This window comes from Bos javanicus, chromosome 5 (assembly GCF_032452875.1).
Source record: "Bos javanicus breed banteng chromosome 5, ARS-OSU_banteng_1.0, whole genome shotgun sequence".
NCBI lineage: Eukaryota > Metazoa > Chordata > Mammalia > Artiodactyla > Bovidae > Bos > Bos javanicus.
In genome coordinates, this window is record NC_083872.1 from 106,999,559 (window position 1) to 107,026,921 (window position 27,363).

The following is a 27,363-nucleotide window of genomic DNA, read 5'->3' on the forward strand; positions in this document are numbered from 1 at the left end:
GACAGACACTGAGCTGGGAGCTGGTCTCTCATGTGGCTGCTCAGACCACTCAAGCTGGCCCCTGATGGAGCCTGCATCCACTGACCAGGCGAGGCTGGCGTGAGGACTGTTCAGTCCCCAGAGATGCAGGCCACCACCTACAGATCTGTAGCCAGGGCTCGAGGAGGGGAGGAGAGCCCCCTGCCTTGGGCTCAGCGTGGACAAGGCAGGCTGGTCCCTCACACCAACCGCCTTATGCGAGAGGCCACAGTCACAGCTCAGGGGACTCGGGAACACCACAAAGAGACAGCTTGCGTGTGCTTTTGACATGTTACCAGCTTTTATTTAAAAACATGCTAAAAACATGGCGTTCCACAGCCAGGACCAGGATGAAGGAAGCATACAGATGCGGCATCGCAAGCAGAAAAGTGCGCTGAAACCAGCCCGCAGGACCCGCTTGGCCATGTCGCCTCGGTGGACGGGGTGTAGGCAGGAGCCCCGGCCTCGCCCTCAATGGGGGGCCCGGTCAGGAGGGAGGCGGGGACGTATCCTGGACCCGGCCACACGGCGGCGGAGGGGAGGATGGGAGGACGGGCACACCAGAGGCCGGCCCTGCAGGGCACCTCCCTGCTCTGTCTGGCCGGGTCCCTGCTGTTAGCACCTCCACCAGTGGTGGGCAGGGGCCGGAGAGGCGGGGACCTCCTTTCCATCCACCTGGACCACGCTTTGGCCACCAAAGCAAGGAGGGACGGCCAACGGGTGCGAGTCAAACCAGAACACCTGTTTGAGGGTCTCAGAGGGGTGGGGGTGGGGGTGGTCAGCAGCCTTGCCAGAGTGAGAGGCTCACACTGGTGGCAGGTGGGGAGCTGGGGGTGGGGGGTCGCACCAGCTGCTGCCCCTTGGGGTGGTGCTCAGCCCTGCTCGCCCACCTGCCCTGCACCCACCTGGCTGCAGAGAAAGGCTGGGTGGAGGCAGGCATGCCCCTAAAGGCTGCAGAACCTTGGCCTTCGGAGTCCACTCTAACCTGCCTGCATCAGACCCCCTGGAACTGACTCTGACCTGGGCAAGGAGCTGCCAGGGAGGGGACTCACTCACTCAGGTAGCTCTGGCGTGAGCCCAGAGTCGGAAGACACCAAGAAGATGCCGAGCCCCATCACTGACAGCATGCAGCATGCCTTCTGTGCAGCAGGGGAACTGCTCTGCACGACGGAAAAAAGGTCACAGAAGGGCTCTCCCCCAGTTCACAAGAGCCTGCCACCCCGAGCGGACGCGGCCAAGTGACCGATCAGCCAAGCACAGGGCCAGGCAAGAAGGCAGTTTGGGGAACTGTGGATAAGGCTCTGCAGACAGATGGACGAGGCGGGGTGGCTGGCAGGAGAAGGGAGACTGAGGCAAGGGCCCCAGGGCCGGAGGGCACCCCCGAAGCTCCAGAAACATGAGATTCCAGGGAGACCCAATCACCCCCAAGGTGCTAGGCTTTTGCTGTTGATTTTAACACAACTTTAAAATTGCATTGATAGGCATAAACAACCCCCCCCCAAAACAAACTCATTATGCAGCAGTCCCAATGTGCCACTCAAATGCTCGTTTGCTGAGGGTGCCACAAGGGGGCAGGGTGTACATCTATTCTGGGCTCCACAGACCTGGGTTCCCAGGGGAGCCACTGAAGCTCCTTTCCAAGAAGTCAGGCCCAGAGGGTGGGGAGGGCCGGTCATGTGTGCACCGGCCTATCCTCCACCCAAATCCCGCCCACAAGCTTGCCCACAGGCACCCCCACTCCTGTCCCAGGAGGCGGTCTCTGCTCCACCCAGCTCACCGAGACCACCCTTTTCTCCGCTCTCCACCACCCAGAAGCACGACCCTTAAACACACAAAGTTCTGCACTGCTGGTCCCAACCATCTTATGCTTAAGGGGAGAAGGGGGTGCTGGCTGGGTGTCAGCTCTTGGATACACAGGCTGGGGAGGAGACAAAGCGGGGGGCGCCCCTCGGGAGATTGGGGCGCCCAGCCAAACGGCGCAGGACAAAGGCAGCGCCCAGGTGAGGCCTGTCTGGGGAAGTGCTAGCTGGTGAGGAACCTTTCCAAGCTCAGCCCTACGGATTCTTAACTTATATTTCAACTGCACAACTTGCTTAGACCAGCGTGAGCCCTGGTGGGGGCACCTGGCTGCGGCCAGACGCCCCCCAGCTGTCCACCTCCAGTCCCTGACTCAGGTTGCTTTGTCCTGGGGCCAACGTAATAGGATCCCTCTGGGTTTCCTCAAGTTTTCTCTGCTTTCCCTTGGGGTCACAGAGGACAAGATTGCCAGCCACCACAGCATCAGTGAACCCCGAGCAAGGAGCTGAGGGTCCTGGCAGCCAGGTGGACATCCCCCCCACCACCTCCCTCCCTCCCGGCAGTGACTCTGGCTGGACCATCATGGCTCCCCACTCCCTCCCCTCTGGAGGTCGCGGGTCCTCTGTCACGTCTGAGCAGCTCCACGGAAGGACTGCTTCCCCTTCCAGAAGCAATGTGAGAGAGTGAGCAGCATCTGAACTAGAGAGGTATTTGTCTGAGAGTTTCTAGCAGGAATGTCTGTGAAATAACGGGTTTGCAGAACCTGTCGCGGGAATCCCCCGCAAGGGGTGGAAGGGGAGCCTCCCAGCCCACAAAGGGCAGGCAGGAGGAAGAAGGAAAAAGAACTGCTCATCAGAGACGTGTAAGGACCCACGCCTGCTCCGCCTCGTTCCTGGCAAAGCACCCCTAGCTCCCAGAAGACCCCCTTGCCCTGCGTCTCGCTTCCATCCCATGCCTCCCACCCCGCCCCCCGTCTCCCCTGCCGCCTTCCCCCAGGCTCCCCCCTCCCTCAGTGCATCCTGGCCGCAGCCTCCTGAGTGTGCCCAGCGGTCTGTCCTGATAGAAACCAGACAAACGGACGTGCCCTGTCCCTTCCCGTCCCCCACCCGCAAAAAGAAAACCAAACCGTTATAGAAATCAACGCAGTACAAAGTTATAAATCAGAAAGCTAACCCTAAACTTATCTGAGAGATAGTATTCCTGAATAATCATAATCAGAGTAAAATAAAATAAAAAAAAGTTACACTGTAAGGTATAAAATGCCTGGGTGAGACGCTCTCACAGCCCAGCCCAGCCTGGAGACGGTCAGCCGGCCCCCTGCCAGTGCGCCCCACCTTCTGGGTGGCTGGGGGGCACCGGGGCCGCTACTGGGCAGTCTCTCCACCAGAAGGCAGCCCTGAGCGCCCCCACCCCCACCCCATGCCATGCGGGGGACAAAGTGTCAGCTGAGGAAAAAAGACAGGGCAGGAACGCATCAGTGCTGGGGGCTCCTGGAGCACGCCCCCCACCCACCCACCCTGTCTTCTTTGGCAAATACACAGGAATCTGGGCGCCCCAGCACCCCCAAGGTCTCTGCATTTCCTCCCCCGCCCCCGGCCTCTGCCCACCGACAAGGCTTTGGCAGGTGGCCGGGAAGGCAGGCCAGGGCGGGGATGCAGGGGTCAGCAGTCTGGAGGTGCAGGCGACACAGAGCTGAAGGCCTCTTGCCTCGCACAGTGTCTGCGGGGGCCGGGGCACTCGGCCAGCCGCTCAGGCGTCGTACTTCTTCCCAGTCCGGTGGATGTGCTGGAAGAGGGTCATGGAGAAGGCCATGCCCAGAATCTGAAAGACATGGGGCCCAGGGGCCTGAGACGGGGGCCCAGGGGGCACCCAGCACCCGGGGGGGAGCCCCTCCCATCATGCAGACAGGGGGGCGCGAGGGCAAAACAGAGCTAAGGCAGGCTGCACGTGGGGAGCTTGGCCCCTCGGACTGTCCAGGCTGGATGTCACCCAGCTGCGAGGCCCAGAAACCTGCTGTTTCAGAGCACGGGGACGGGGGCCTGGCCCTAAATGGCAGGGGGCCGAGGAGCTGGGGAGTCGGTGGGGAGGCAGCAGGAACACTGAGCAGAGTCCCAGGGCCCACAGCATGGCGACTCACAGCTGCTGCCTCGGGAAGATGTTGATGGCCATCTGTGTCCCTGTACCCCCTGGGTCCTGATGCACTGGAGGAGCAGGGGGGCAGCCTGCCTACCCTTCAGGCAGCAGCACACAGCACGGACCCGCTGGCTGGGGACACTCACTGCCTCCGTGGCTCTCACACTCAAGGTCTGCGGTGGCCCTGGAGGCTGGGGGCTGGACCCAGCCCAGCCCCAGCGCCCTGCTCCAGGCCTTGCCACAGGCCACCCTGACCTGAGCCCCACTCGGAACCACACAGCCTTCTCCCACAGGCCTGCCTCCCGTCAGAGTCCTGAGCGGGCACAGTGGTTCATCCACCAAGCTCGAAGTCTCTTCAACGAGCAGACTCAGTCTAAACCACAGGCCCCAGGGTTTAGGGAAGAAAAGGGACTTCGAGCAGGACGTCTGTCTCTCTGTGGACCCACTGGTCAGGGGTCGGGGCTCATCAGGGGTAGCAGTTACACACAACTGGGCGAGGAGGGAGCCCCCAATCCCCAGAAAGATGGGGGGGTCTCCTGTTCCCACCACGTCAGCCTCCTCATCCAGGAGGGAGCTGAGGGTCTCCTTGGCATTCTTCTCCGTCACCCACACTGGGCCGTGCAGCACAGCCACCCACAAAACGCAGACCAAGGAGGGCAGCCAGCCCTTCCTGAGCGCCCTCCCGGCCTGATGTTGCGGGTATCAGACTCACCTAGCGCTAAGAAGTGATCCATGATCAAGCCCACTACACAGACGTGCAAACAAAGGCACAGAAACCAAGCCGCACGCCCGGCGACGAGACACTCTCACAGGCGCTGGGGCAGGACGGACCCCGAGGAGGCTGCCCCTGGGCCCTGCTCACACTGATGCCACGCGGTTGGTTCACAAAGTAAAAAAGGTCCCTGTGCCTGGGGGGGACAGGCCTGTCCCAGCCGGCCCTTCCTGAAAGGCCAGCACAGGCCCAGGGCTCAGGGGGATGAGAGGAGGCTTGGGCAGGCCCTGGCGGGGTAGGGGGGGCGGGGCGCGCAGGCCCTGCAGGCAGGGGTCTTCCTCAGGCTATCCCCTCCACCCCGCTGGCAGGACGACCCCCCTTACCTGTGTGATTAGAAGGCACATCCCCACCGTGCCGAGCACGTGCTTATTGTCAGCAAACCACTGTGTGACCTTCTCGTAGCAGCCCTGGGGAGTGAGGACCACAGCTTCAGGTGCTGGGGTGAACCGAGGACGCTCCTGCCCAGCCCCCAGCTCACTTCCCTTTGGACCCCGCCCCCACCCCGGTTCTGTCCACAAGGCCCCACTGCACAGCCCCAGAGCCATTCCTACCCGACTCTGACTCCCCGAGACGTGGGCCCAGACGCTCACTCGCCACTGCCTTTTGGCTTCAGGCCTGTGTGCCGTCCCCCACCCCACATTAAGCCACCTCCTTGGTGTCCTGGGCCACCCCCGCCCCCGCCCAGACTGTCCACCCAGGGGCCCCCGGGGTGCCCAGCCTCACCGTTTTCCACACGAAGGTGGTGTTGTTTTGTCCGCAGCCCTGGGAGTTCTCCATGCAGCAGCGGTCGGGAACCGTGTTCTCCCCCAGCACCGAGAACCAGTCTTTGTAGTCGGTGACGCCGCAGCAGTGCATCTGCGGGGAGGGGCGGCGGGGGGCCGTCAGACGGGTCCAGCTCGGGCCTTTCCCTGCCGCCCAGCCCCACGGGAGCGGGCACCCAGAGTCCAGCTTGCTTGTCCCTTCTCTGGGCCCCAGCTAGGCCCAGGGGACGGAATGATATCTCCCTCCTGGAGGCCAGCTGCCTGCTCTCTGAGCGGGACGCTGGGCACTGGGCACTGGGCAGAGCACTCAGCCCTCTGCTGGTCTGCCCCCAGCTCTTGGCTTCGTGATGGCAGCCCCTCCCCAGGCTACACGGACATGTTTCCTCTTAGAACAGGGTTTCCTGAGTCACAACCAGGGAGGCAGACCTGTTGCTAAAACACTGTCATTCGTGCCGAAGCTTCAGAAAGGATGGGACGGAGGAGGTGCCTCCTGATTGCCCATCTTGATTCCCAGCTCCCAGCCCCTCGGATGGCTGCTAGCCACATCCAGGCCCCTGCGCAGCCCACCACCCACCCCGCCAGCCCACTGCAGCTGCCGCCCAGAGCACCATGTCTGACCCAGAAAGCTGGTGGCCCAGCCCAGGCTGGGACGTGGAGTCTGAGGCCCAGGCCCCGCCTTCCACCCACACCTGTCCCTGCCCCCAGCCCTCACCTCTGCCTGGATGATGTTCCAGGCGTTCTTCAGCCCCACGTTGTTCTCTGAGTTGTACAGCAGCAGGCCCTCCTTCAAGTCCTTCTGGGCATTCTCATTCACCTGTCGGGCGAGGGCAGACTCAGGTTGGGGGGGGGTGGACCAGGAGGCTGCCCCTCTCCCCAGGTCGCCCAGGTCAGCTGCGAGTGCCGGCCCCACAGACTCATGGGGGAGGCCTGCTGGGGGCCGGAGGTGACCCCCGTGAGAGCCGAGCATTTCAGGAGGGAGCAGGGACCCTCAGAGGTGGAGACAGCACAAGGCCCCCCACAACTCCCCCGTTCCCAGGACATGCCCCGCACAGGACATGTTGCTCCCTGGCCCATGACATCCCACCCTACATGCTGGCCCTGTGGGAACACACCCTGGGAACTGCAGGGCACAGAGCCGCCGTCCAGAGTGTGGGGCCACCCCTTGCCAGCAAGTTGCTTACCCTCTCCCACCTCTGCTTGTCTGTAACACTGGCACATAACATCCACCTCGGAGACAGTTGTGAGAATTAAAGGAATGATTCCCATGAAGACCAAGAACAGGGCTGGCCCGCAGGCATCTCTCAGTATTATTAGTGCCTCCTTTATACAGATGCAAAGGAATCACTGCTTCTAACCCTCATAGTGACTCTCCCTCTTGGTGTGGCCTGGGAGACTCCTTCAGGACCCAAGGGGCAGATGGTTACATGGTTCTGGTTACCATGAACCAGAAGAGCCCCTGAGCCCTAAGTCTGCACGCTTGGCCAGTCATTCTTGGTGGTCCCAGAGGAAGTTCCCCAACTGGGTGGAGAACTGTCCAGCCTGGTCAGGGGTTAGTCCTTCTTAACCTCCTGAACCCCCAGTGCAGCCTGAGATCAGCTGAAGTGAGTGAGTGAAAGTCGTTTTTGCTCAGTCATGTACAACTCTTTGTGACCCCATGGACTATACAGTCCATAGAGTTCTCTAGGCCAGAATACTGGAGTGGGTACCCTTTTCTTCTCCAGGGGATCTTCCTAACCCAGGGATTGAACTCAAGTCTCCCACTCTGCAGGCCGACTCTTTACCAGCTGAGCCACAAGGGAAATCCATGAGATCACCTGCCTATCCCCAAAGGCCTCTGGAAAAGGAAGCACAGCTCCCTTGATGCTGAGCCCTATGCAGTATCCCCTGGAAAATTTCACCATGTTACCTCTGGGTTACCCTCCCTAGCGCCCAGCCCAGCCACCCAGTGAGTTCTGTGCAGGGTTTCTGGCCTGAAATATGAACTTTTCCATATTTCAGCCTGGGAACTTGGAGCACAGGGTTTCTGGCCTAAAATGTGAACTTTTCAAGTTCTTGGAGAATAACTTCAAGTTCGTGGAGAAGTTCTTCTTGGAGAAGAACTTCAATAAGTTGGACAACTTCAAGAATTTGGAGCTTCTCAAGTTCTTGGAGAACTTGACCCTTCTCCAAGTGGTCAGCACAGCCATGCTTGAATGCTCCCAGTGATGGGGAGCTCAGTGGCACTCCCCAGTCAGGGCTAGGGTTAGGGCATCCCTGGGTAACTAGAGGGTCTACATCCTAAGACATGCAAGTTAATCCCTGAGTCAGGAAGATCCCCTGGAGTAGCAAATGGCAACCCACTCCAGTCATCTTGCCTGGGAAATCCTATGGACAGAGGAGCCTGGCACGTTACAGTCCATGGGGTCGCAAAGTGTCAGACACGAGTGAGCAACACACACACACACACACACTTCCTAAGACAACACAAGCAGATGAGCCCCCTGCTGCCCCCACCAAAAGCTCTCCTCTCCTCAGAGATACAACTTGTCGGTGCTTTTCCTCCAGATTCCCTGACCCAACTCCAAGGGCAATGATACTCCATACACCCCCTCCCCTCCTGGAAGACTTACCTTGTCCATGTAGACAAAGAAGAGGATAATTAAGATCAGCTCCGCCAGGAGGATGATCAACAGGACGATGAAGAACTGGAATGAGAAGGTTCAGGCATGGGCACGTGGTCATGGACTGGGACGGGGTGCAAACACGATGGCAGGGGGCAGGCTTCCCAGGTAGGGAGGGACCACCACTCTTGAGGATCCCATGTGGGCAGGGGAGGGAGATAAAGCCTGACAGTCAATCAAGGAGTGGGAGGGGCACCTAGGCCAGGGGTAGCCAATCATGAGGAAGAGGGGCGTGGTCATTCTAGAAGCTCAGGCTATACACCCAGTGGGCTCAGCGGCCCCAGTGTTCAGAGGGCTGGGGTGCTGGGGGGCTGGGGGACTTGGGGCCTAGGGGGCTGGGGGTCCAACTTACACTGAGGAGGAGGCACCTGTTCTCCTTGATGGCCCCCAGGCAGCCAAGGAAGCCCGTCACCATGACGATGGTGCCTATGGCGATGACCAGGTTGGCTGCTGACAGCGAGGGGAAGCTGGGGGAGAAGGTGGCAAAGTTGCCTTGCGACACGGACAGCCAAATGCCCACTCCAAGCAGCCCACAGCCACAGAGCTGGAGAGAAAGGAAAGCCCGTTAGCCCAAATCCATCTCCATGGGACTCAGAAGACTGCCGGTCCCGCCCCCACCATCCCCACCCCCACCCCACCCCATCCCCGGCCCCAACCGTGAGACACGGAGCGGGTACCACATGGCCCGAACTACACTGGGGGTGTGACCTGCACAAAGCCCCCAGCCTCTCCGTGTCTCAGTCTCCTCATCTGGCAAACAGGATGACACCAGCCTCACGACCCCTGTAGGTCACTTCAGTGAAAACAGATTAAACAGGGCACAGGGAAAGCACGTGGCAAACGCGGAAGGTCCCCGCTGCACAGGCAGGGCTGCCGGCGTCCCACTGGGCGGAGGAGGGCCTGGGGCTCAGGAAGGAGACAGGCTGGGGTGGGGCCACGGGGGCCACGGAAGCAATGAGGGCTTTGGGAGAGAACCTCAGAACCCCGTTCCTCAGAGCCAGACTCTGCGGCGACTGTGTCCTGCTGCCCTGATGGGAAGGGGCACTTGCCCACAGTCCTCAGGAGTGGGAAGAAAAATTCCACAGAGCTGGAAATAGGAAGGTGCTCCCTGGCCTGGCTGAGGGGCTGGCCGGTACCGCTGTGCAGGAACCCACCACTCCCCACACACCCTCAGGAAGCTGGCAGCTGCACCCAGCTCTGCTGCACGGCTCCCCTGGGGCTGCGATGCCTGCAAAGATGCAGTCTCCACAGCGGCCTGTCTTCTGCTCCATAAACTGACACTCCCTCCTCCACCCCCGCAGAGCCTGAGTCCAGCAATCACCAGGTATTTACTGAGGACCTATAGCCACAGGCTTCCCTGGTGGCTCTGGCGTAAAGAATCCACCTGCCAAAGCAGGAGACATAGGAGATGCGGGTTCTGTCCCTGGGTTGGAAAGATCCCCTGCAGGAGGGCATGGCAACCCACTCCAGTGTTCTTGGCTGAAGAAACCCATGGACAGAGGAGCCTGGTGAGCTACGGAGGCTCCTACAGAGGTTGCAGAGTTGGATACGACTGAGCAATTAAACAACAGAACACAGTTGTTAGCACAGTGGTGCTGGTGTTAGGGAACTGTCTTCCCGGGGCCTCTACTGGGGCCAGATGGGAGCCAGGGAAGCACAGCTTCCCAGACTGTATGCTTGGGGAACAGGTGAAGGGCTCAGAGCCCAGGTGCCAGGTGGAGGGGCAGCCCCGCAGACATGTGGACCGGGCAGGTGGAGAATGCAACGCTGCCCGCCTCTTTGGGACCACTGTGAGAATTTAAAAGAAAGAAGCCCTGTGGAGAGGATGACAGGGCCAGGTGCTGGCCTCTGGGTGACATTTCATGAGCCAGGTACCAGGCTGCGACGCTCAGAAGAAGCCTCCAGGGAGCAAACACGTGGCCGTGAAGGCCGGGCAGCCACGTGCAGGCGGAGAGCGGGAAGCCAGGCAGGGCCAGAGGCTCCTGGAGGAGACACACTTCCTCTCTAATCTGTTCTACAAACCGGAATGGCACCGCCGCTCAGGAAAGCCAGGGAGACACCCTGGGGAAGGGAGGACAGAAGACAAAAGTCCAGGTGCCGTGAAGAAAAAGAAGTCAGGATGAGAAAGAGTCAGAAAGTAACGGGGGTCGGGGCGGGGCGGGGGGCGGTCAGGGAGGCCTCTCGAAAAGTGTCATTTGAGGAGGGACCCACGAAAGGAGGGACTTTCCAGTGATAAAGAACTCATCTGCCAGTGTAGGAGATGCAGGAGATGGGAGTCCGATCCCTGGGTTGGGAAGATCCCCTGGAGGAGGGCATGGCAACCCATTCCAGTATTCTTGCCTGGAGAATCCCATGGACAGAAGAGCCTGGCGGGCTGCAGTCCACGGGGTCGCAAAGGAGTTGGACACGACTGAGCAACTAGGCACCAGAAGAGGAGCAGTCAACCACATGAATAATGGGGAAGGAAGTTCCAGAGGAGACAGCAGGTGAAAAGCCCTGACTGGGGGTGAGCCTGGCCAGCTGGGGGGCAGGGGAGGGGGGAGCGAGGTGACAGTGGTGGGGACCAATGGGCAGGCCCTCACAGCACCTGTTCTCGGTGAGATGGAGAGCCGGGAGCAGGTCAGGGATGTGATCTGGGATTTCAGTAGGTCACTCTGGCTGTTGTGCGGACCGCAGGCCATCGGAGGGCAAAGGGGGCAGGCGAGCCGTCAGGCCACCGCAGTGACCAGGTGACAGGGCAGGGCGCTGTGCAGGAGTGTGGAGAGATGCTCCCACTCAAGATGCAGCTGGAAGGGCTTGCTGGGCTTTGACGAATGAGCAGGATTTTGATAAATGGAGAGACAGGAAGGTGGTCCAGACGGGGCATGACAAAGAAAGTTGGGCTTTTCCCACCATCACTAAACCAGTGTGCTTCTGCTCAGTCGTGTCCGACTCATTGAGACCCCATGGACTGCATCCCGCCAGGCTCCTCTGCCCATAGGATTCTCCAGGCAAGAATACTGGAGTGGGTTGCCCTGCCCTCCTCCAGGGGATTTTCCCTACCCAGGGATTGAACCTGCTTTTCCTGTGTCTCCTGCACTGCAGATGGATTCTTTACCCGCTGAGCCACTTGGGAAGCGCCCCTAAACCAGATGCCCCACCCAGAGCTGCAGCGATGGAGTCGGGTGACCAGAGCGGCTGCTGGGTCCCCGCGCCATGGAGAGCCACCCTGGCCCCATGTCCCGCAGCAGCCCCAGATGGACAGGGCCAAGGCTCCGAGGGGTGGGCACACCAGGCCCAGAGCCCCCACCTTTAACGGGGTGCGTCCACTCGGCTCAGCCGGGGACTGGGTGCCACCACCCTCGCAACCACCAGGTGGCGCCCCCAGCCGGGTCAGAGCTCTGGATTGGCAGGGAGGCAGGGAGACCATCCAACTTGTCACTGACTCTCTTCAACCCGGTCACTTTCTGTGCTGCCGGCTCAATTTTTCTTTCATTAATCACCCCATGGAAATTCATGCTCTCCACGCTCAAGATTTAAGGACCTACAAGCCAGACCCTGGAATGAATAACAGGAGACCTCGCAGCTGCCAGCTCACTACTGGTAAGGAGGTAGGCATTGGGACTCCCAGAGCCACCAGACACTCTGTGCTGGAGACGCCCCCCCCCCCACCAGCCTCAGGCCTGGGAAGGTCCTCAGGGTACTAGGCCGTGCACTTGATGCAAGAAACACCAGCATCCGAGGTAGCAAGGGATGACACTGCAGCTCCCCCCACCCCACTGATGCTGAGAGTGGGCCCCGGGGCATCCTCATGCCCCTCCTGGGGGAAGGGCCCCCATGTGGGAAAGAAACCTCAGAAGCTCAAAACCTCTAGGCGCTGGTCATCATCTCTGGCTTCAGGCGTCCAGCCTCTGACGTGCCGTGCCAGCTCCCCAGAGCCTGCCTTGGAGGGGGAGCTGCTCCTCGACTCCCACCCCCGCTTCCCTTTCACTTCCTGCCCTAGATCACCTTGCCCCAGGGAAGACGCGGGTAGGGCCTGCAGCCAACAGCAGGGCAGCCCTGACCCCAAGCTGCCAGTAGCTGGGACCCAAGCCCTGCATCTTCCCCTCAAACCCACACCCCCATCCCTGCCCCCCAAAGGCCACTGCTGACGGCATTTGGGGACATTTCCTCCCCAAAGCAACGTGTTGTCTCAGACCCCCACCAGCTAGAGGCAAGCCCACAGCTAGAAGAACCTCCAGGAGAAGGCAGGGTGACTCGGAAACCAGGACCCAGCCAAACTCCCAACCCAAAGACACCAGGCACCTCACTATACCAGCCAAGCCTGGCAGGCATCCAGGGGCCACCCTGACCACTGAGCCTCCCTGCCTCCTGCCCCACCCCCAACCAAGGGCACTTCCAGGTATTTTCCACTTGAGCTCCAAATGAACCCACTTCCAGCTGTGGGCAAACCCTTGCATTTGCTGGTGACTTCAGCGTAGAGCAGGGCCTCCCCTTAGCAGGGCCCACGGATCTCCCTCCTCCAGGCTCACCCTTCAGAGAGACCCTTCAAAGCCAGCATCTTCCTCACCACCCTGGGCCCATCCAACAGATGTGTAACAGGCAGACTGAGACCAGCAGGCTATGGCCTCATTGATCAAGTCTACTGTAATTAGCCAATACCCCCATGGCATTTTCCCGTCTTCAGTTGAAACCACGTTGATTTGTAGTTTTAATATATGTTTCCGCCTCATGTCCTAATGTATTTTTCACGTAGCATCCCAGTTCTCTGGAAGTGAAGCCATAACCTCCCCTGAACCAACCTCCCTCTTGAGCTCCATGCCCCCAACTTGCTTAGAGCCCAGGGACAGCCACTGCCCGTGTCCCCCACAGTGGCCACCATTTCCCCCGCATGTGGGACAGCCTTCCCTGGGGTGACCTTTTGCACCAGGGCTGAGCATCCCTGCCTAGCCCTCTGTGTAGACGCGCTGCCCACCCCCATGAAAACACCAGCACCTCCAGGCCAGGCTCACAGCTCAGCCATTTCACTCCCATCATGAGGCCCAGAACGTGCCTGGATACTACAGACACATTCCATGAATGAATAGATGGGTGGGTAGATGGATGGAGGGAGGGAGGGATGGATAGACAGGTGGATGGATGGATGAATAGATGTATGTATGGATGGATAGATGGATAGATGAATGAATAGATGGATGGATGGATGAATAGACCTATACATGTATGTATAGATGGATGGATGGATGGATGAATAGATGCATGTGTGGATGGATAAATGGATGGATGGATAGATGCACGGATGGGTAGATGGGTGGGTGGATGGATGTATGAATAGATGTATGTATGTATATATGTATAGATGGATGGATGAATGGATGCATGTGTGGGTGGATAGACGGATAGATGAATGAATAGATGGATGGATGGATGGATGAATGGATGCATGTGTGGGTGGATAGATGGATAGATGAACGAATAGATGGATGGATGGATGGATGCATGTGTGGGTGGATAGACGGATAGATGAATGAATAGATGGATGGATGAATGGATGCATGTGTGGGTGTATGTAAGTATGGATGGATGGATGGACAGATGGGTGGGTGGGTGGATGGATGGATGGAGGGTTGGGAGGGCTTGGGAACAGGGCCTGACACACACAAACCCACGTAAAAAAGAAGCCCCCCATGTACCCGCTTCCCCATCTAACACCAAGGCCCCCAGCTCACCGGAAGCCCACCCTTCGCCTGTGTAAGTCGCCTGCTCTTCCTGCCCGACTCTCAGAGATCCACACACCCTCTGACTACCTTTGTCCCCGTGGCCTCTGTGGCTCTGCAGGGGCCCCCACGCCCTCTTTGCTTTGAAGGAAGCCCTCAAACCCTCAGCCTCAGCATGTCCCCATGCTCTCTACAAGCCGGGGCCCAGTGGGATGTTTAACAACATTTAATAAATTAGTGGATGTGGAGAATAAGAGAGCAAACAGAAACAAGTTTAATTTCACAGCCAATGTGCCGGCTGGTAACAATCCCGCCCTGCCCTGGGAGAAGCTGACTGCCAGGAACTTCACCACAAGGAGAAGAGGCAGCAACAGGACTGTGAAGGCGGGCTGCTTGGGGCTTCAGCCGTCCTTGCCTCTGGGGGCTCTGCAGCTCACTCACTGTCACGGCGATAAAAGGAGGAGGGGCCAACGGATAGTGCTTCCAATTCCGTAAGGAAGGGACAAAGCCCCCAAGCCACCCAGTAGACAAGAGGATGAGGGCACGGATGGCATGGGCCCCTCCGCTGAGAGGGCTCCTCCATGCCTGTCCCCAGCCCTAGGGGTCAAGCTTCTGTCTGAGCCCCCCCAGGGTCACCAGCCAATAACACACTCAGTTCTTTTTAGCACAACTCTAATTGGTCAAGAATTCATGCTATTAACTTAGGAATCCGCTTCCCCGCGGCTAACATGTGTCAGTCCTAGTTTTGCCCCGGAAGCCCACCAAGCTCAAGTGCAGCAGGACTTGAAGTTGTCTAAGTCCCATACCTAACAACATCCTTTCCCAGCCTTCTCCGGGCCCATGAAGAGGCTTTAGGGCTCTCACCTCCGAGTCACCAGCAACTAAGGAAAGTTAGGTTCCAGCGCTGGAGGGGCTGGCACAGAGAGCAAGACCCCACCCTCCCTTTCTGCACTCTGAGCTCTGTACCTCTAGTAATCCAGCCTGTGCCGGCCCTGGCCTGGCTGGCAGCCGCGACACAGGTGTGGTTCACACTGAGCTTGTGCATGACTCAATCAGTGTGATTCCTCGGCCGTTCTTTTTTGGACCCCACACTTTGTCTCAAAGCCCCCGATTTCTTCACAACTTCACAGCCCCCAGTGGCACCAGCTGGCAGAGGTGACAGGGAGATCACACCCATATTTCTGAGCCAAATTTTCCTCCAAATAAACAGGACATAAGGCATTTGCATATCTCAAACCCAGTTACATGCTGATTATTGGAAAATGAGGTTATTTTCTATCTAAAATGGTTCTAGGGGCATTTAGACGCAGCCAGACTTTGGGGTTGTTGTATTTGGGAGCTGTGCATCTCTGAGGTTAATAAAGCTCTTAAATTAAATGTTTCCTGAGCCCCCTTCTCTCCAGAGAACTTTGCAGGGACGTTGGGAATGTGGGAGCCCCCAACCCGATCCCCTGGCACACCCTGTCAGCCCTGCTACAATACCTCTTGCCGTGTAAGGCTCTGAAAAGTGCTGGGGGCAGGGGGGCTCCCCTGGTGGTCCAGTGGTTAAGAATCCACCTCCTAATGGAGGGGACACAGGTTCAGTCCCTGGTCTGGGAAGATCCCACATGCCATGGAGCAACTAAGCCCGTGCTCCACGACCTCTGAGCCAGCTCTAGAGCCCATGCTCTGCAATGAGAAGCCACTGCAATGAGAAGCTCGCACACTGCGATGAAGGGTAGTCCTGCTCACTACAACTAGAGAAAGCCCACGTGCAACAGTGAAGATCCACCACAGCCCCCCAAAACATGCTGGGGATGAAAGAGCTGAGATGGGGGAGATGGGAAGACAGCCTTTCCTCCCTCCAGGGCGTGAGGGCTCCGGATGTGGGTAAACGCCCAGGCACCACAGCCTGGCCCCCAGCTGATGTCCTCTGATCCTGACGGGGACAAGGAGGGGCTGGTTTTGCTGAAGTGCTGCCCATCTGTTTGGGCTTCCTGGCCTGACCTCAGGGCATTGGGCTCACCTCAACCAGGCGTCTGTGGGACCCCAGGGTGAGGACCAGTCCTGTGGCTGTCTCTGGGCTTCAAAGGCCAGGGTAGGGGTGCCGAGAGCAGGCCCAGATCCCAGGACAGCTGATGCCCAGGGAGCAAGAGGCAAGGACTAAACCCGGGAGGTGTGGGGGTCTGCCACGCACTCTCCCAACACAGCCCCCTTACAACTTGGGTCCTCCAAACTGTCCCTCCATTTGGGAGAAAGGCCTGAAGGGCACCAGGGCTCCCCTCCCCCACCTCCACTTGCACCCCCATTCCCAGGCCATCTGGGCTCATCAAATCTGACAGCAGGGCCCAAATCAAACTTCTCAGGTGCCAGCATCTTTCCATCTTCTCAGACTGACCACAGGCCCGCTCACTCGGTAGGGAGATGGAAAAGGAGGTAGGAACCAGCTCAGAACCCCCAAGGGGGCCCGAGGGAATGGAGCCCGAGGATTGGGCCCAGAAGGACCATAGAATGGTGTGTGCTTGAGATGCCAAAGAGCAGCGGGTGACACGAAGCCCCCACTGGCCTTGCAAACGGGGCGTGATCATCCACCGGTGCGTCCACACTGACCCAGGCCACCAGACTGGCAGATCCACACGATCTTCCCACTCCAGCAGGGGTGGGGTGGGGTGGGATGGGTGCAGGGGAGAAGGGTCACACGGGGAGCACTGCAACGCAGCATTCCCAAGCCCGCTCCCCAAGGATGGAGCCCCCAGACGTGGGGTCCCCCTCCCCTTGGGAGAGCTCACAGTTATTCTCCATCCTGCTCGGAACACGCCAAGGAAGCAGGCTGAAATGGCAGGGAGCAGGCTCAGGAGAAGACAGGCAGCCGTCCTGGCTCTGGGGGAGGTTTCTGCTCCCCGAGCCAGTGAGAGGGCTGCCCCCGCACTGCTGGGGGCGTGGAGGGAAGGTGACCCCAACTCCAGGACTTGTCAGCACCTAACAGGACACAACTCACAGCCTCAGGCCACCACGCCCGGGAGCACTGTCGGGAGAGTGTGAGTGCACACGGGGTGCCTAGAGCTGGTACAGGGTGGGTGTGCACGGCGCCCCAAGAACCACGGCTGCCTGAGTTCTGGACCTGGGAAGGAGCTATGGGGAGACAGCCTGGACCTGTCAGACAGCGAGGCGCTGTCTGAGCTCCCAAGGTCACCGGAAGTTGGAAAGAAGAGCGTCAAGGACGTGGGATACTTGTCAGAGGAGTCTGGAGAGAGGATTTCTCATCACCAGCATATTCCTTCCCTCCTGCATCTGTTTTATTCGATGCATCTGGGGAGAAAGGCACCGTGGACAGCATCAAAGCACGGAATGGAAGGTGGAACCGGGGCCACCGCGGGAGGCAGGGGTGGCTTTCAAGGTATACGTTGAAGCCGGGGCCACGCGGGCTTCCTGAGAAAGTACAACCATCCGCGGCCCGCATCTACGGATGTGAAGCCCTGGGGGAAGGCAATGGTCCAGCATTTCTGGCCGCTTGGCCTTTCTGGGATGTCACTCCACTAAAGACTGAGGGAGGAGGAAAAAAAACACCTCCCCAGCACTCGGAGACACTGGAGGATGAATGGGATTACGCCCACCGTGCACTCTGTGTTCCTGGGAATATAAATGATACAAGGTACCCTGCTATTATTCAAGCTCCCTGGAAGATGCAGGGATACCTTGAATTCACATCGTATCTTTTGGCAGAGAGCAAACGGTCTGGGAGACTGTAGTTCACCCTACAGAATGAGGAGGGGTGGGGGCCATTCTCCATGTTTGAGGAAAGCTGCCCCCAGCTCCCCCCGCTCCCCCGGAAAGGAAGAAAAGCCACACCGTGAAAGTACCATCCATTTCTGGGTGCCTCTCATTCAGCAAGGCTGCCTCCTCCATTCAGTATCTCATGCAACAAAGGCCCTTTAATAATGTAATGAGGATGGTCTTCCCTGGCTCCAGTTCAGCAAATAACACTCTCTAATTACATGTATAGATATCGGGAAGGATCGGACTGACAACCAGGTCCATCTCTGGCCCCAGGACAGCCTGCCCACACCCATGTCTGCTCTAAGCCCTGGACGTGGCCAACGCGATTGGTCCTCTCTCCAGGGATGCCCGCAGCCAGATTATTTATACTGCCAGCCGGGAGCTGTGTCCACCCACGCCAGGACTTGGCATTTCTGACACGCTTTGTGGGGGGGTGCATGGGCTGGTTAAGTTCAAGCCCCCCTGACAGTGATGGTCTCTGCACTGAGTTACATGACAGCCTGAGAGCCCTTCTCACCCACCCCTGAGCCGACTCTGTGATCTCTTCGTCCGCCTAGTAGAACTGGAGACCCTGGCCCACTCTATTCCTCAAGGTGCTCACTGCGATCAGGTCACTCGCTGAAAGCAGCCAGGCCAGGGTATGGCAGGCTAGTGTGCCCAAGGTCACAGAGCTGGTTCAGGGAGGACCACGCCTCGCCCCACCCTATCCCCGACTTCACTCTCCCCCAAAGCTGTGCTGCCAGGGACACTGACCACGTGCCCCACATGCCTCACTTAATCCCCCCGACCCAATGGCAGGGACCGGGGTGGTCACTTTTATCCTTCCAGTTCCAGAGCCTGGGAGGACAAAGACACTGGGAGGTTAGGTGGTGAAACAACGCAGGAGATCTGGCTCCGGAAACCACGTTCTGACCCACCAGGCCCCACGGCTTAGTTCTAGGGTGTCCCAAAGGCATCAGAAAAGGTTCCCTGGACATGTCCACGCTGGAAGAGAGGAAGGCCAGCCACAACGTATAGGGCGCGCCTGGGACCCACCTGCAGATGAGGAGGTGGGGAGGGCAGGGAGGGCGACCACGATGGTGGTGACGATGACAACAGAGACACTGAGGACGCTGATGAGGAAACTGGCAGCCACTGACCCGAATCCACGCCAAGATCGGTGCCAACCCCGCCTTGCCATAAAAACCAGACAAGGGGGTTCCTATGGTTTCCCACGCCTCCACTTCGCAAAGGAGAAAACCAAGTATCAGGGGTTTACAATCTCGTCTGAGCTGGATTTTAATCCAGTTCGAAGTGACTCCAAATGCTATGACTGATGAATCTCTGGGCCTCCACTGCTATATTTGAAATAGATAACCAACGAGGACCTACTGTACAGCACAGGGAACGCTGCTCAGTGCTGTGTGGCAGCCTGGATGGGAGGGGAGTTTGGCAGAGAGTGGATTCATGTATATGAACGGCTGAGTCCCTTCACTGTCCACCCGAAAATATCACAACATCGTTAATCAGCTATACTCCAACATAAAAGTTAAAAAAAAAAAAAAAAGAATCTCTGTGCCTCAAACAGACAAAAAACAAGCAAATTAAAAAATCCTCATTTTATTAAACATTCTCAACAACTCTGCAGCCCAGTCTGAGTCCAAGGAGGCAGGGAGAAGTGTGGGGGAAGAGAGGGCCCAGGCACAGTCCAGGGAGGGAGCACAGGGGCAGGAACAGCAGACAGTCGTCCTGGGCACAGGCTGGGTGGGTGCAGGAGAGGACCCATCGCTAGGGGTGCCCCCACAGGGACAGGGGTACACAGGGGGCGGGGGGCGGGGAGTGGAAGTCGTGCCAACCAGGGCTGCCCACTTTGCTGATTTCACCAGAGTTGTGAAAACTGTTGGCTATCCCGCTGCACGAGGAAGCAAGAGGGAATGAAATACACGGGCCTGGAGCTCAGCAGACCTTCTTTCTGTGCCTCTAGTGCTACAACCAGAGCAGCTCGTGGAACCGATCCCCTCCCCCCGCCCAGTTTTCTGGGGGAAGGGGGCTTTCACATGCTTCCCACAGTCTCCCGGGGTTTGCTGCTACCTGCGTCAAGGACGAGGCCCCTGAAGCTCGCAAGAGCCACAGCCTCGTCTCCTAAAGGCCCATCACCACCCCCCACACGGCCCACAGGCTCCTGGGGACACTGCTTCTGACCCACCAGGAGACTGAGTTCAGAGGAACTCCCAGAAGGGGACACAAGACTTTCCTTTCTTCAGGAAGGGCCATCAGGGAGGCCTGGCCGCTGCCCCGACACCCTTCAGCCTGGTCCCTCTGCGGGGCCCCAGTACCTCCCCTGAGCCAGGCGCAGAGCTGGCCGTGGCCACACAGGAGCAGGAGACCTGGCTGGACCGGCGAGACCCGGCCGGAAAGGCATCCATGAGGCGCAGAAGAGCACAGGACCAGGCTGAGGTCCAGGTCGGGGCGGGCACGGCTCTGGCCTCGGTTCAAGTTCATGGTGCTCTCAGGTACAGGCCAGGGAAGCTCAGAAAACCACTTTGCAGGCCTTGTTCTTTCAAATGGGGTAATTCACAGTTCCTACCACACAGAGTTGCAGTTGGAATTGAATGAGATTCACGAAAAAATAACTTCCCAGCGTGGCACCTTCACAGAGCTATCAACGAGGGTCGTTATGAGTATTTATGGCCCATGGCCTTCATTCAACCAAACTGCTGAGACCCGGCACAGCAGCTGTAAGCCAGGGGCCAGTGGTGGACAGGGGTCCTCAGCCCCCAACCCCCAGTGGTGCCCACCGGGTGTCATCCAGGCCACACACCCGTCAGCCCACACGCGCCCTCCCCACTCTGCCGCCCGCCCAGTCCCCAGCCGCCCATCTCCGGGAGGCAGCTGGCTTTCCCGCTCTACAAGCCTGCTTTCTTTTGGCAGGGAGCTGCTGCCGTCTGTGCTCTGGACCGTAAAACAAGTTTTCATCAATAAATTAAGATAAGCGGAAAGCCAGCGCCAGAGGGGGCGGGCTGAGGCGGACGGGCAGCGGGCGGGAAGTGGCTCTGTGACCCAGAAGGGGTCTGAGTGGATCCAGAGCAGGACTGGGCTCCCCGCTTCCTCTCCTTGGATCCCAAGGGCCCCTGCCCCAGGGGGTTCTCAAGATGGGAGGCTCACTAGGGAAGTCCCTGGCCTCCCTCGGGTCCGTTCCATCCCCCAGGCGAGTGAGCAAGCAGCAGCGACAGGTAGAGAGTCAGGTTCCCAGCAATGCTCTGAGCCAAAATAACGATCGGGATCGCTGCATCAGACACGGGCTAAATCTAATCAGACACGTGCCCGCCCCACCACTGACACTGAGACCTGCCTCTAAAAATAAGGCGTGTTGGGCCAGGGCCTCCCCACTCCTCGGCGTGAACTCTCAGGTCCCTTCCACATCCCTGCCTGGCTCATGGCACCCCACTCACCCAAGAGCCTTCCCTCTCCCCTCTGCACCCTTCTCAGTCCCACCCAGGGCCCTCTAGTGCCCGCTGGCACGCCCACCTGCTCCCGCAGGCCAGCCAGCCCTGCCCTGACCACCACCTAACACCTGCAGCGGCTCCGACCATCTGACCACTCGTCGGCCGTGGACCTTTCTCTGCCTCCCAGCGCTGACCTGGCCGGTGATGCCCCAGCCCAGTGGCCGCCCTGCTGCCCTCACCTCTCTCTGTGCGTGTCCCTGGCACCCAGCTGACCCACCAGCTGGGCCAGGTGTGGACAGAGCCACGGGGGGACAGAGGGGCGAGGGGATGGGGAAAGCCAGCCCAGTGTCCAGCTCAGCAACAGGAGCGCCTCCCTAGCCCTGGCGAGAGGGCACAGAGGCACCTTCCGGCCCTGACACTTAAACAGGCCAGAGCATATGGCAGGAGAAGGGCCATCTGTCTGTCCAGCGCCACACGCGGGGAGGCGCGGCCCCGCATATGTTCCAAGTTAACAGACAGGTGAGACTTTAGGCAGAGTGGGGAGGTGGGGGCGTGAACCCTGAAAGGTACAGCCCACGGCCACACGCTGCCAGCAGCCAGAACCCCAGGCAGCTCCCACCCTCCTTGAGCCCCAGCGCCCACCTTTCCAACAGAAGGTTGAACCTCACAATATCCCCACCTCCCACCCCAGCCCCGAGAGCCTAAGTTTTCTACTCAGCTCCCCGCCCACCCTGGCCGAGAGGCAAGGAAAATAGCTGTGTCCACTTTGGGGTGTGGAGGCGAGGTCTCTGAGGCTGAATGGTTTGTCCCCGAGCTGGGAGCCCACCTCTCTGCCTCCCCTGAGTGAGCTGGGGCATCACCGGCCATGTCAGCGCTGCGGCTGGGAGAAGGGTCCGTGGCCGATGCCCGACGACTGGTCTGATAGTCAGACCCCACTTCCCTTAGGGAAGGCAGTAGGAGGTGACAGTAGCAGAGCTGGGCCCCCCACCACCATGGCTCAAATCCCCCAGTTAAGGAGACAGGTGCCCCGAGATGAGACAGGGTCCCACGGTCAAGGGGGCGGGCAGAGACCAAGGCAGGAACCGACCACTGAAACACACATACAGAGCGGGAGGGAACGGCAGGGCTTCCGGCCATGACGACATGAAATCAAGACTGCTAATTATACCCCAACGAGGATATAAAGTCAGAATCGATCACGTCTGAGTTCAGGGACTTCCCCAAAGAGGAAGGAGCAGAGGGGTGTGAGTTCTTTGATCAAATCCAGGGCTGGGGGAGGCCGACCTCCAAGCAGATCTGAAATGGCTCTCCCCCTCTCCTCTGGGCCCCCTCTTCTGCAGGGTGCACACGAGCATGCACACACACACACACACACGGACAAGTGCTCCCCACACCAAGACCTGGCGGGGAAAGGAGGCCACTTCATGAAGGGCAAACGGAAAAATAACCTCGATGTGACGCGTGGGTTGGCAGGAGCTGGGCAGAGTTCAATGAACAGAACAGAAACATATTGACAATAGCAAAAAGAAACAATTACCACGCATTTTCATATGAGATCCCATCCCCAGGAATAAATTTGCTCTGGCTTTTGCTTATTCGACAGAAAAACACGAAGCAGGAGACGGAGAGGGATGAGGACCGGCAGAATGCAGACGCTGGCATTTTGTGCCTCCACGTTTCCCCGAAGCTCTCTAAAGAGTGTTTTTTGGAGATACAGGCTGACACGGCAGTCAGGAGGAAATAGAAAGAAGAACATTGTAAGTGGAGAGGTTTCAGGGTGCTGCCTCCAGGGCAGCCACAACATAGACACCGTCAAATTAACAGGGAGAGGGGCCGCTCCCAACCACTCGGCACAGTTTTGCACCTTGGGAAGTAGAAGTTATGGGAAAAAAAAAAAAAGATTTTAGGTCCATGGTACCAGCATGGTGGGCTTCCCTTGTGGCTCAGCTGGTAAAGAATGTGCCTGAAATGAGGGAGACCTGGGTTCGATCCCTGGGTTGGGAAGATCCCCTGGAGAAGGGAAAGGCTACCCCCTGCAGGATTCTGGCCTGTCCATGGGGTCGCAAAGAGTCAGATGCGACTTTCACTTTCATTGGCTTCCCTTGTAGCTCAGTTGGTAAAGAATCTGCCTGCAGTGCCGGAAACCCGGGTTTGATCCCTGGGTTGGGAAGATCCCCTGGAGAAGGAAATGGCAACCCACTCCAGTATCCTTGCCTGGAAAATCTCATGGACAGAGAAGCCTGGTGGGTTGCAGTCCATGGGGTCGCAAAGAGTCGGGCATGACTGAGCGACTAACACTAACACCAGCATGGTACTCATGCTCCGGGGGAGCCAGAGTCTGGCTTCATCTCAGGAAAACTCTGACCTCTTTTGCACAAGTAAACCTCTAAGGGAGTCCTACAGATTCTGTCCCTTCTCTTCAAAGCGGGTCACCAAGGGCCAGAAAGGTGGGACCAGTGCTGGGGCGGGGTGGGGGGAGCACGACAGCCCTGCAGAGCAGAGTGTCCTGTGCCAGTGGAGCTGATGCCGTGGGTGCTTCGTCTTCTGTGGAGGGCCCTGCGCCTGCACCGGGATGGGGGTCATGCTGACCACACAGGCGCTGCCCTGCCTCTTGGGTCACCAAAGGTCCAGGGCCCTTCGGTCAGACTGGCCATCAATGCCTCCTCTCCACGGTGTCACATCCTCTCTGAGTGACATCCTCTGAATCAGGGTGTCTGTCTCAGCCTCCTGAAAAACGTGCCTCTCCCTCCATGTCCCCTATTTGGGGACACATTCCTCCAGCTAGTCCTCCATCTAGGAATCAAAACTTGGATCTGCAGCCGGCAGTTCAGCCTGGCTTCTGAACCCCAGCTCTGTACCCCCCACAATGAGCCTCGTGCCAGCTGACCTCTGTGACTTTGACTGGTTTTGGTTGGTTTAGCCACTCAGTCGTGTCTGACTCTTTGCGACTCCCTGGACTGGCCCACCAGGCTCCTCTGTCCATGGGATTCTCCAGGCATGGGTCTCCTGCATTAGCAGGCAGATGATTTACCCACTGAGCTACCAGGGAAGCCCGTGACTCTGATTCCTCATCTTGGAAAATGAAGGCTTTAGAAGTTTTCTCCTACTTAATAATAATGCTAACTCCCCCAAAATTGCATGTGGTATCTTCAAGGTTTGTTGTGAAGATTAAGTAGGAGAAAACTTCTAAAGCCTTCAGAACAAGAGCATGGCCTAGCATCATACAAGACTGTCATCACCATCATTAATTACCCTCCCGTATCTCACCATCTCAAATCTTCCAGCCGCCTCCCTGCAACTCCCCTGCATCCACTCTAATGGTGCATCCTTTTGGCCAGAACACCGGGAAGCAACCCTGTTGGTCACCCCACCTCCCCGTCACCACTGCCCTCTACACACCCCACCTGGGGTACATCCACAGATATGGCTGGAACTCCTGAGCACAGCGTCCACCCCAGACCTCCTGCGGGCTCATCTTTTCATTATCACGGTGCTCTCTCCCCACAGTCCAGGGCACAGATCCCTCTGTGAAGTACCCCAAGTCCTTTCCTGTGTACCTCTCCACCAGCTCTTCCCCCAGCCATGCCCCTCTGCCACCCGCCACCTGGCAGTGCCCATTCTTCCTGCAAAGCACTCATGAGCTCTGAGCTCTGTCACTAGAAGCATCTCACACCACCTAACACGTGTCGCCCCACAAGTCATTCCTTGCTGGTTTTGCCTAAACTGACTCTTTCCTGCATCTCCGCCAGCACCTTGCATATAGTAGGCTCCCAAGGGGTAATTTTTTGTTTTGTTTTCACGAAGGCAAACTCCCGTGGCAGCATGGGACTAAGATGGCACAGCTTCTTCTACGCAGCCCCCAGCTGGTCCCCTGGGTGAAAGGGCAACTCCCCTTACACTGCCACGGCCGGTAAGGGTCACGCCTTTGCATGAATAAGTCGACGCCAACTCTTAAGCAGCAAGAATGCTGTCATATCAGATGCAGCTGTGTCCTCACTCTCATCCCACCCCACCCCACCCCACCCAAGGCTTGTGACCACAGGGATCACCAGCTTGCATCCTCTGTGTGACTCAGTCATGCCATCATCTTTCTTCCGTTCCAAAGGCCATTATTAGGCAGAAACGATGCCAGGAACCACGTTCAGCAGAGCTGGCCACCTCACAGGCCCTCCGAGTGTCCCAAGGGAGTGCCCCATCTGACTGCCACCAGGTGGACGAGGGGTGCCCCTCCCTGAGCTCAGAATCCTGCACCCACTTGCCCGCCGTGACTTCCACACGGATGCCTTACAGACACCTCACTAACGGGGCCAGCTAGTGAGCCTGATGCTCAAGGCGAGGGGAGCCCGAGTCACCCACGACTCTGCTCTCCCACCCATCACCCAGCAGCGGGTCCTCATAACTCTACCTCCGAGTTGTGTCCCCAGCAGACAGAACCCTCCCGTCTCCTCTGCCACCCCCGTGACTTCCTTGAGCCTCTGCAGTCCTTTCCTGGTTTCCCAGCTGCCACTCTTGCCCTTCCATAACCCTCTCTGCAGAGCAGTGTGATGGTCCTTGTTCATATTTCCAGAGGCTCCCCTGGTGTGTGGAACAAATCCTAGACCACCTCCCGTGGCCTCCGAGACCCTCCACAATCCGGCCTCTGCCTTTTCAGCCTCCTCCATGCCCTGGGCCCGTTCACTGGCCTCTGCCAGCTCCCACACTCTACGCTACCTGTATTCAGTGTATCCCTGATCCAGAATGTTCTTGGGGACAAGACCCTGGGAGTAGGTTCAGTGAGGGAGGAGGGACACGGTGCAATGTCATTCAGTACCTCTTGGTTCATTCAATACCACCCCTAGCTCCTCACAGCCTTGACGGGAGCAGGACAAGGATAAGAACCAACTCGCCTGACGTCTTGGTCTCAAATGCCAAACAGCAGCTCCAAGCCCAGGGAGGGGTGGAGGCTCCCTCCGCTCTTAGCTGCTTCCTGAAGGGGAAGAACCTCACGGCCTAGGCCAGGGATGATCAGAGTCCTCGCTCCTCAGGAGTCGGGGGCCTGCGTTCTCCTTCCCTGTCCCAGTGGACAGGACACCTGAGAGGTTTCTAGATGTCCTTGGGTGGGAGGGCATGTCCTGGGGCCACTTGGAGCCCCAGTGAATCTTGCCCAGGCTCTCCCTTCCTGAGCCCCCCAGCCCCTGAGGTGGTCCTGGGCTGGACCATTGGGGTGTAGATGCAGCCCAGGATGGAGGCAAGCCGTGCCCAAGGGGCTGGACCCTCAGGGGCCCGACACTACCGCAGTGCCCCCACCTCTCTGCCCCTCTCAATTATTCTTCCTAAAACTGCTTCTGCCATGCCACTCCCATGCCCAGAGCTTCACGGGCTCTCCATGCCCTGTAAGGAGCCCATGCCCTCTGGCCTGACAGTTAAGGTCTTGGAGAGGCAAGCAGCCATGCTCCCTGCCCAGCTCGCCCTCTGGGAACCATCTCACTCCTGCCAAACGGAGAAGTCAGCTTCATTATCACCAAACTGTCCCCTTTTCATAGAAAGAGGACCTCCCTTCTCCTAGCTCACCCCCACAAAGCTGGCTAAATGTCCTCCTGCAGGGCCATCGGTCTGTGGCAAAGAGCATGAAGAAACTGAAGGATAAAGTCCAATCCTCGGGATTTCCCTGGTGGGCCAAGGGCTAAGACTCCAAGCTATCAATGCAGGGGTCCTGGGTTTGATCCGTGGTCAGGTAACTAGATCCCAGAGGCCGCAACGAAGGTTCACATGCCACAGCTAAAGATCTCGTGTGCTGCAACTAAGACCCAGCACAGCCAAAATATATAAGTACTTAAATATAGAAAAAAAAAGCCCAGTCCTGCCCATGTCTGGGCCCCCGCAGCATCGGTGCCCTGCCTGAAGCTCCTGACTCAGTGCAGAGCAACTGATTAAAGAGACGATGTCCCAGAAGGTGCAAGGGACACGTGGAGGGGAACAGAAGGCCAAGGGGGACAGATGGCAGGAGGCTCCAGAACCCTGGCTAAGATGCTGGCGAGAGCAGGGCCGGGGGCTCAGCAGAGGAGCCCAGAGAGCTTGTTGGAAATAATTTATTCCTGCAGCATCTCAGAGGGCTTCGGCTGGTTGAGTTGATAACCGAACAAGCAGCGCCCCCCATCTTGGACGCCATGGCTGTGACGGGAGTGAGCGCGGAGTGACAGCGGCCATAAAGCAGAGGACGGCCCCTTGGGGGGCGCGACACTCCACGGGGACTAGCTTCACGGGCCTGCAAACAGGAGGTTCTGAGAAGCCCAAGAGTGCGGCCCGTTCACAGCAGCAGGAGATGGAGCGGGACCCCAGATCCAGAAGGAAAAGGTGAGGCTGGAG

At 58.5% G+C, this 27,363-nt stretch overlaps 1 protein-coding gene across 2 annotated transcripts in view; it reads right to left on the minus strand.

Annotated features, from left to right (window-relative positions):
• Window positions 1-295: 295 nt before the first annotated feature.
• The window catches only part of TSPAN9 (tetraspanin 9), a 191,992-nt gene continuing 164,924 nt past the window's right edge, over window positions 296-27,363 (minus strand). For both annotated transcript variants that reach the window (XM_061418219.1, XM_061418218.1), the window contains 6 exons: window positions 8,494-8,685; window positions 8,091-8,165; window positions 6,194-6,295; window positions 5,444-5,575; window positions 5,044-5,127; window positions 296-3,636 (listed from right to left, as the gene is read on the minus strand). In XM_061418219.1, coding sequence (XP_061274203.1) covers window positions 3,565-3,636; window positions 5,044-5,127; window positions 5,444-5,575; window positions 6,194-6,295; window positions 8,091-8,165; window positions 8,494-8,685 — 657 coding nt within the window. In that variant the 3' untranslated portion in view covers window positions 296-3,564. The remainder of the gene's footprint in view (window positions 3,637-5,043; window positions 5,128-5,443; window positions 5,576-6,193; window positions 6,296-8,090; window positions 8,166-8,493; window positions 8,686-27,363) is intronic.